The sequence below is a fragment of the Triticum dicoccoides genome, chromosome 2A (assembly GCF_002162155.2).
Source record: "Triticum dicoccoides isolate Atlit2015 ecotype Zavitan chromosome 2A, WEW_v2.0, whole genome shotgun sequence".
NCBI lineage: Eukaryota > Viridiplantae > Streptophyta > Magnoliopsida > Poales > Poaceae > Triticum > Triticum dicoccoides.
Window position 1 is genome coordinate 767,122,589 of NC_041382.1, and position 10,033 is coordinate 767,132,621.

Sequence of the window (10,033 nt, forward strand, 5' to 3'; positions counted from 1 at the left end):
TTTGCCCCTTTGGCACGTCGGGCGGTCAACCAATCGGTGCAGAGGGTGGGGTAGGGGAAACACTATGGCTCCTAGTGTCTCGCGTGCTACCAAAAGGCCGCAGATGTTTTTCTGGGTACCTTTTTTAACACATTATAACGTAGATGTTCACATACACACACATATATGTAAACTCATTCATATGAGCACATTGAAGATATTGAGCCGGCACAACCTATGTTATATTTGGCAAAGTCAATATAGGTGTCATCATAATGGACGGGAACGCCTGCTGATACTGAACAAACATCACCGAAAAGTCTAACCCTTGCATTTTGAAGGGTGAAAAATATTGCTAGTGTCATGCAGCTGATTGTGATGCTTGGGCCGGGTCCCCACCGGTCATGGTCAGGCACAGGAGGAGATCTGGACCATGGATATGTACTTCCAACTTTTTTGGAAAGTCAAATTTCTTTTATGTTTGACTGTATTTATACAATAATACACCAATGTTTATGCCGTCAAATTAGTAGCATTCGATTCATGATATAGTATATTTTCATTATATAGTTATTTGGTTTCATAAATATTGATATATTTTTGCACAAACTTGATCAAACTTTCAAATAGTTTGACTCTTCAATAAAGTTGAAAGTACACTCTTTTAAAGACTGAGGGAGTACCAGGGAAACACGAGGAGGTTGGGCTGTTGGTGTCGTGTTGGTGGCCACCCCCGCACCGGCAGCCTCCCAAACAAAACACCGCACACCCCTGCGACAAACCAATGCCGCAGTGCTCCCCCTCCCCCTCCCCCGCCTCGTTCCCGCTGCCGGCCTCCCACCTCCATCCAGCTGGACGAAGACGCGCGCCGCACCACCACCACCACCGGCAGCGCTGACAGCAACGGGAGAGCAACAAACGCCACGGCGCCGAGGAGTGGAGGGCCAGAGCCCTGCTCCCGCGGTATAAAGTCCTGCGCTTTCACCCGGGGCGCCGCCGAGCACCACTCCGACTCGCCGCGCGCTCGGGGAGGGAAAGGCGGCTCTGGTGCGGGGGTCGGGGCAATGCCGGAGGCGGCGGCGCCGGATCCGGCGGTAAGGAATGGGGAGGAGGGGCACGAGGCGGCGGAGGAGGAGTTCCACGAGTCGCTGGATCGGATCCTCTCCTCCTCCTGCTCCTCCACCTCCGCCTCCGACGACGACGCCGACCTCCTCCTGCACCGCCACCGCCGCCGCGGGAGCCAGCACCAGCACCAACAACAGCAAGGGGCAGCGGACCCCGCGTACGACGTCTGGATCTCCGAGCCGACGTCCGTCTCGGAGCGGCGACGGGTGCTGCTCAACCGCCTCGGCCTCTCCGCCTCCGGCTCGCTGCAGCCGCCCGCCTCCCCCGGCCGCCGCTCCATGTCCATCTCCTCTCCTCTCTCGCCGCCGCCCCGCTCCCGCTCCCCCTCGCCGCCGCCCGCCTCGCCTCCACCGGAGGAGGCGGGGCCCGCGGAGGAGGACAGCCTTCCCAGATCCGTCGGGCTCGGCAAGCCGCCGCTGGCCCGGAACGCGAGCATTGGAGGCGGCGTTGGGGGCGGGGAGCAGTGCCGGATCCGGAACCTGGACGACGGCACGGAGTTCGAGCTCGGGGAGGTGCACGAGGAGGTCGTCCGCGAGGTCGGCACCGGCCGCCAGCTCACCCTCGAGGAGTTCGAGCTCTGCCTCGGCCGCTCCCCGATCGTCCACGAGCTCATGCGCCGGGCCACCACCGCAGGCGGCGCCTCCTCCTCCGCCTCCGACCACACCGGTGCCCCCGCATCCTCCAAGCCCCGCAGGAAGTCCGGTGGGTGGCTGCGCGGCATCAGGCACCTGGCCGGCACCGTCGCCTACGGAGGCCGCCGCGGCAGCGCCGAGGTGAGGGACAGGGAGAAGGAGAAGAAGGAGAGGGAGGCGCGGCGCCTCAGCTCCGCCACCGACGACAGCCTCGACGGCAGCAGCACGCGCAGTGCGGGCAGGGTCAAGGTGCGGCAGTACGGGAAGACGTGCAAGGAGCTCACCGGCATGTTCATGACACAGGAGTTGGCTGCGCACTCTGGCTCTGTGTGGTGCATCAACTTCAGCCTGGATGGACGGTACCTTGCAAGCGCCGGCGAGGACCGTGTCATCCATGTCTGGGAGGTCTCCGAGGGTGAGAGAAAGGGGGAGTTGCTCGGGGAAGGTGCGGTTTCGAAGGAGAGCGGTGGCGGAGGCAGCCCATTTGTCGCGGTTGCTGGAAATGGGTCGCCGGAGGTGGCAATGCTGCCGCTCAACAGTGCAGATAAGGGCTATGGGGAGAAGAAGAGGAGGCCAAGGGTGCAGAGCAGCCGGAAGTCCGTCGGTTCTGATCATCTAGTTGTGCCCGAGTGCGTGTTTGGGTTCAGAGATAAGCCATTTTGCTCGCTCCTGGGACACGCCGCTGATGTTCTTGATCTATCATGGTCCAAATCTCAGGTACAGACTCTGTCTGATATTTAATTGAAAAAATAGCCAACTGCTTAGTCTTACTTTTTCGGCACTTTGTTAGACATTCCGAAAATTTAGAATCGACAGTTGCACTGCAATCTTCTTTAGAACAAAACCGAGTGGTAATTTTCAGTTTTGATGGTGTATAATACGGCTATAAGGACCATGATCACAAAACAACTAAAACTATGTCATGTACTATAGGGAAAACATTACACTTCCAACTTTTATCACTTGGCTGCACTAACTGGTCAATAGGCCTCACCGCCCCAGCATGCAACATTGCACTACATCCTGCCGATTGAACCAAAGGCTTGTCTGTTGTGTGCTTCAGTTTTTGCACTGCTGTAAGATTCACTTCTTTTGTATGAGTAGTGAATCTGTTGCAATTTGATTTGTTCATCGTGTTGTCATTTTCATGCTCTGTAAACTGGTAAATAACACTATTAGTTGATCTGAAGATAGTTCAGATAGTTGTTTCTGCATGATTAACTATAGTTAGAACCTGAATATCGGTAAACTGGTAAAGAACACACATAGCATTTGGTTGAAAATGGTCTGTACATATTCCGTGTGTAAACGTTTGTCCTTAAGAAAAATGCTTGCCAGTGTATATGATTTACAAATCCCAAATGGTGTGTACAATCTTGTAATTCATGATCTGACAATTAAGATAGTAGGCATAATCATAAACGATAGCCTTCCTGTCTTACTATTCAGTTTTCCTTCCCACGCAAAATAGTTGGCCTTTGCATCTGATGATGTCAAATATAATTACGGGGAAATGCCTTGCCAGTGTATTGATCGGCACTCTACTTGTTTGCAAAAATTACCAGTGACACTTCATCTACTGGGTCCCTGTAGTGTTCAAATGCACGAGCAGCAAATCGACGTTCTATGGTACAGATTTTGGGACATTCTGGGACATATAATTGAATAGCCAACCGCTTAATCTTACGTTTTTGGCACTTTGTTAGACATTCTGAAAATCTGGGATCAGCAATTGCACTGCAACCTTCTTCAGAACAGAACTGAATGGTAATTTTTAGTTTCGACGGTGTACGTCTGTAAGGACTGTGATAATCAGAATGACTAAATCTAAACCACGCACTATATGGAAAGCCACTTTCAACTTTTCACCTGGCCACACTAACTGTTGGGCAATAGGCCTCAGCATGCAACAACACACCGCATCCTGCCGATTTAACCAAAGACCTGGCTGTTGTGTGCTTCTGTTTTTGCACTGCTTTAAGATTCACTTCTTCTGTATTAAGTGGTGAATCTGTTACGGCATTCAAATGATTTATCCATTGTGTCATTATTTTAATGCTCTGTAAACTTGTGAATAACACTATTAGTTAATCCTTAGACTGCAGATCTAAAGATAGTTTAAATAGTTGTTTATGTGTGATTAACTATGGTTATGACCTGAAAACCAGGTATCATTTTCATATTCGATAAACTGGTAAAGAACACTAATGGTTGCATATGATTGAATGGTACGTTTATATTCGGCTCGTAAATGTCTGTCCTAAAGAAAAATGCTTATCATTTATATATAGCTTAGATATCCCAAAGGACGTGTACAGCATATGATTGTAGTTCATGATCAGGCAAGCAAGACAGTAGGCAGTCATAAACAATAGCCCTCCTGTCGTACTATGCACTTCTCCCTCCCACGCAAAATAATTGATCTTCTTTGCATTTAATAATATCAAACATAACATATTGGGACCCTACATGTTTGCAAAATAATACCAACAAATGCATCACTAGTAAATTGACCTTCTGTGTCCACTGTGAGCTTTCTTTGGCACTCATGCATGCTATACTTCTGCATATTTTGCACGCTGTCTCCTTTTGAATCCTCCCAGAAGCCATTTTGCATTTCCGTCAGCAGGGATGCCTTTTTGGTTCCCGGGAGCATATGAACAGTAAAACCATAAAAAAATATTTAAAAAATTTTAAAATTCTTAATTTCTTTTGACAACATACATGTTCATATCTTCTATCTGCGTGCAAAGTTTGGTCAAGGAATGGCATAAGCTGTGATCTGGGCCCAAGGAAAAAATGTGTTCTAAAAGGCCATTTTCAAAGCAGTATATTTGTTCTTTTTATTGGTACAGGCCACAATATTTGTATTTTCTGTTTTTACCATAATATTTGGCAGACAACCAAAAGCACACAAGCAAAAACACATGCCTATTTTTCCCTGATTCGTTTGACATTTGCAAAATTGTTTATTACACTGGGAGCGTATGCTCCTGGGAGCCGTTTTGCATTTCTGTCAGATGTAGTTATAAAGTGACTTAGGTTTGACATGTTCACCATATGCATATTTATCTTGTCCTCTGCTTCATTTTGGCTTTCAATCGTGCAGCATGGTCAGTATGGCTTGTGTTCAGATGTGTTCTCCATTCCAATATACAATTGTCATGATTCAGTCATAGTTGAATATAACCCATGGTGTTATTAACAGCTAAAAACCTTTTATGTGAACAATTTCTTGAATACATTTTTTTGCCCAAACTAAAGTAGTTAAGTCTGTTAAACAAACCCCAGTGTAGACTTGACCTTTGTGGGGCCCCAGTTTAAAATGAACAGTATAATGTAAAGGCGCTAACCAGTTGTTTGTCTCTCATGCAGTACTTGCTTTCGTCCTCAATGGACAAAACTGTTAGGCTATGGGACATCACATCCAGTACCTGTTTGAAGACATTCTCACACACGGACTATGGTCAGTCTAGTTGCAGGATCATTTCTGCATAACACCTTTTTGGCCATTAACTATATATGCTTGGTGAAACCAGACAATTGACTTCCTTCTGTGCACCCATTTTGTTGCAGTGACTTGCATCCAATTCAATCCGGTAGACGATAACTTCTTCATTAGTGGGTCACTGGATGAGAAAGTTCGCATTTGGAATGTCCATGACCGCAAGATTGAAGATTGGAATGATCTACATGAGATGGTTACCGCTGCATGTTATTCCCCCGATGGACAGGTATGTTTATTTTCATTATGGTAGTGAACATGTGTAGTGACCAACTGACCATGAACCTAGATGAGCTTATGCTCTGTTACTTTTAAAGGTTGCAATGGTGGGATCTCACAAGGGAAGCTGCCATTTGTTTGATACAACTGGTATGCCACTCTAATCGTAGTTAAAAGCATCTGTTTATCTTTGTAACAGTATCCTGATATAAAAAGTAATCAGATAAAGTAACCTTACCTAGTGTTCTGTTTCATCGATGACTGCAGAAAAGAAGCTTCTGTACAAAAGCCAAATAGACCTAAGAATCAGGAAAAAGAAGTCTGGCCAGAAGAAGATTACTGGCTTCCAGGTACATATTTGCACAGTGCAAGCATTTTAGGGGACTTGATACTTTATTTAGAAACACAACATGCTTATGGCATTTTAAAGATTTGGAGTATAAAATTCAATAAATCATATGCTTATTCTAGAAAAATAATTCATATGCTTATTCTAGAAAAATAATTCATATGCTAATGTGATGCCACCAATACCACCTAAGTATCTGTGTTTCATGCAACAGTTTGCTCCAGGAAGCTCCTTGGAAGTCCTGATTACTTCTGCAGATTCAAGAATCCGTGTTGTTAATGGCGATGAGCTTGTTCACAAATTTAAAGGTAACATTTCATTCTCCTCCCATTGTAAATTGTCTACGATATGTTTGCTGATAACAATGAAGTTCTGTTTTGCACAAATCTAGAGCACATGTTCATTCTGTGTAATGTGATTTGTGCTGACCTGTTTCCCTTGGAGGGAGTAAGATCCTTGTTTCTGTGATCCGCAGTACATTAGTGTTAGTTTGGGCCTTCATTTACTTGATGTTTGATATTTTCACCAGGGTTCCGCAATACTAGTAGCCAAATCTCAGCTTCTGTAGCTCCAAATGGAAAATATGTAGTCTGTGCCAGTGAGGACTCTCATGTGTATGTCTGGAGACATGACAACAGTTCTCATCCCAGCAGAAGCAGGAGTGCAGTTGATGTAACCAACTCGTATGAACATTTCCACTGCCGTGATGTAACTGTGGCAATCACATGGCCCGGTGCTGAAGCCCGTGGATCGCTCGGGTGTCGTAGCAGCAGACACAGCGATTCGGATGGTGCAGTGAACTCTGTCCCTGAAACTCCTATACGAAACAACGAGCATGGATCGAATGGAACTGCTCACAGTCACAGATACATTGAGAGCCCAGTTTGCGAAGGTGGTGCAAGCACAAGCACCAGCAATCATCCGGTTGAAGCAGCGTCCCCATCCTTGCCTGACGAGCAATTACCGTCTGCGAAGAGCAGTCCTGGCCACAGTTCATCGGACCTTTGCATCGGAGCTATGGATGTCCAGCGCCGGTCCGCGTGGGGTTTGGTGATCGTCACGGCAGGACAGGGAGGAGAAATCAGAGTGTTTCAAAATTTTGGTTTCCCAGTTCAAGTGTAAAGCAAAGCGTTGAGAGTGGGGAGTTGTTGGTTTCATTACTGTATAGATATCTTTAGTTCCTGAGCAGTTCACCTAGGATTTGAACTAGTTGAAAGTTTTCTCTGTTTTGATGCCTTGAGAGCTCACTCAAAAAACCACACTATTCTTTGATACAAGCTTGTGTAATTGTGTGGTTAACGGCCAATACATTTATTTGTTCATATCTTGGTTGTTTCCTTATACAAGAGACGAGATAGATACTGTGAGTTGATGGTGAAAAATAGTACTCCCTCCGTTCACTTTTGTAAGATGTTTTAGATATTTAAGACATCTTCTAAAACAGTTTAATTTGAGCTATCTTAAACGACTTACAAAAGTGAACCGAGGGACTATATGTGTCTGCTCCTCCTAGTTTTTCCCACAGCCTTGTCTAGTGTGGCTGTGGGAATTGGAACAATCTTAATTTTATTGTAAATATAATAATATATACAATACGATTTTAGTGTGTGTGCCTGAGATCGAACTACGGCAGGAAAACGTAATGAGTGTGTGGAAGCTAACTGTATGCTCAATACCACAGATCGGGCACCTACCTTGCTTATACTTAAGTTGATTTTTTTTTGAAACGGAAGCAAAAGATTTGCCTCATCGATTAATTAAGAAGAAGAGAATTGCCCGGTTAATTAACGAAAAACCAGGCAAAAATCGATACGTAAAAACCACATGCGGACTACTCGCTAAGAAAGAAACTCCATGACCCCAGATCAACCAACAAACACACATAACACGCAACAGCCATGATCCCTCGCACTCCTATGTCGCAATGAAACCCCCAACAAAATCAAGGTTTGAATACAACGAACACCACCAAATCCACGGAGACGAGCCAATCAGAGATGGTCGAAGAGGTTGAGTATCATCCATTAAGCTGCCGCGGACGCTTTACCAATGGCGCCACTCTTCTTGCCTATGCTCCTGAGAGGCTTCTTCACCTTCTTGATTTTGCTCGTAGAAGCCTCCTCCGCTAGGAGGCCGGCAATCGCCTTGCCAGACCCAGGGCTACCTGCCTCCAAACCAGGGGGCAAGTGGCAAAGCTTTTTCGTGAAGATCACCTCGTCAATGCGTGCCATCGTACTTTCATGGTCAAAGACCGGCGATCGGATGGTGTTCAACGCCTCATAATTAGGTGCCTAAGCACCTACCTCATCAATCTCAGCAACCACAAATGCCACCTGGCCAACAACCACATTTGGGACAACAATAGCAGCATCCAAACCCCCATGGTCCACAAAGGTGATCGGCTGACTGGGCTCCAACGACGGCGGTGAGGTCGCAATCGGCATTGCCAAGGCCCCTGCAAGCGATTCCATCTCCTTAGGAAGCACCATCGAATAGGCGAAGTGGGCTCCTCACAAAGCTTCTGCAGCCAGGCATAATCTGCAGCACCGGAGCAATGACCTCAGCAACGGTTTCACTCCCAGAAGCAAGCAATCGGCACGACAGGCAGCGACGCCGAACGAGATGTAGCACGAGGGGAGAGATCTCCCTACATGCCCGCTTCCCCATCGGCAGAATCAACTTGGATATCGGGCAGCAGAGACACAACGGACACAACCTGAAGCTTGGCGAGAGCGGCCTCTGCACTTGCCAAAACACTCACAACTCGCGCTATGTAGTTGGGAAGCTCAGCGCAGAGTAGCTCAATCTGCTCCAGAAGGACGGGTTGCAACGCTACATCAACCGGTGTTGCATCGACATCTGACGCTGGCACTAGAGGTACGTTTGCCTTTACAATAGATAGAACCCCATAATTATCAGTCCCCTTCTAGGTGGGTGCTGGATGCCCCTCCAGTAAAAATGTCATAATGTGCTGCAGTAGCTAGATTATATGCACTATTAACAGAAAACCGGCCAACTTTTTCTGGAAACCATGCAATGAAATCTTGTTGGTTACGAGGCGAGGACTGAACTGGGGAAAGTATCAGGTGCTACTGGCCATTAGGTGCTACCATGATACGGACTCCTGAACCATTGGATCTCAGATCAGATGGTTCCCGGAAGCTCTTGAACATTTTACGAAAACGTCATCCTAAAGTCTGAAAATTACACGCAGATACAATAGCTTCTCAGATGCTGTTGGATATGAGATCCAACGGCTCTCGGATGCCCGTATCACGGTAGCACCTAAGAGCCGGTAGCACCAGATATTTTCCCGACTGAACTGGCCGTAGGGCAGCCTACATCTTTTTTTGGGTGTTATTGCTCGGAAATCGACAACGTGGGGTCCAGGGGTCACGCCAAGTATGAATCGATAACGTGGTGTCCCTCGGAAGCAGCGAGGGCGTGTATCACTCGACGCCGTTTAGAACAGCCTGTCATGTAGCACTTGCTCGCCGGTCACCGCCGTTTCCAAGAATTGCCATTCTACAAGTTGGTTGGCGTCGAGGCGGAGCCCCAAAAGCAGGACAGGAAAGTTGCAGGCTCGAGCACATTGCCCGGTGTCGCGAGCGCCAGGTTTCCGGGGCGTCCCTGCGGTGATTTGTTTTGACATGCATTAGATCGGATCGGAGGTAGGAGATGAAGTTGTATAGCGAGATTAAGACATCGCAGGGGTTATCTGTCAAACCCCTTTAAGTGGCTAAGGGGAATCACACCTCTCATATAATCCGTTCATTTTAGATCTCATGGATAGGAGGGAAAGTTTTCAGATTTTCACCGAACAAGCGTTTTCACCCGATACGTTGCCACATATATATAAACACTATTCTGATCACGGGATCAGAATAATATTCTGATCACAACATGAACTTTCCGAGTAACGCGCCTGACCTTCCCCGAGTAGTAGGTTGAACTTCAGCTAAAAGGTGTCTAAATGGGGCTTGCGCTATACCGTTGGAAAGCTATGGACATCAGTCTCATGACCCAAGTTAAATTTTTGGCAAAATATAAGTGGTTTAAGAGCAGTTTTGAAAACCGTTTTTTCTTCATACAAAAAACATGAATCGTATTTTCGATCGCATTTTTAAACTGTTTATCGGAATGAGGCAAATAATATGGCGTTGGAAAGCTGCTGAAAAACCGCTCCTTCCACATGTTGAAAGTTTTCTCTAATTCCCTACGGTT

At 46.8% G+C, this 10,033-nt stretch overlaps 1 protein-coding gene across 1 annotated transcript; it reads left to right on the forward strand.

Moving 5' to 3' along the window:
* Positions 1-730: 730 nt before the first annotated feature.
* Positions 731-7,133, forward strand: LOC119357120 (WD repeat-containing protein 44-like). Its single transcript, XM_037624110.1, has 7 exons — positions 731-2,453; positions 5,112-5,202; positions 5,313-5,470; positions 5,559-5,610; positions 5,728-5,810; positions 6,024-6,117; positions 6,339-7,133. Exons 1-7 carry the CDS (start codon positions 1,044-1,046, stop codon positions 6,929-6,931), a joined length of 2,481 nt encoding a protein of 826 aa, XP_037480007.1. The 5' UTR covers positions 731-1,043; the 3' UTR covers positions 6,932-7,133.
* The last annotated feature ends 2,900 nt before the right edge of the window (positions 7,134-10,033 follow it).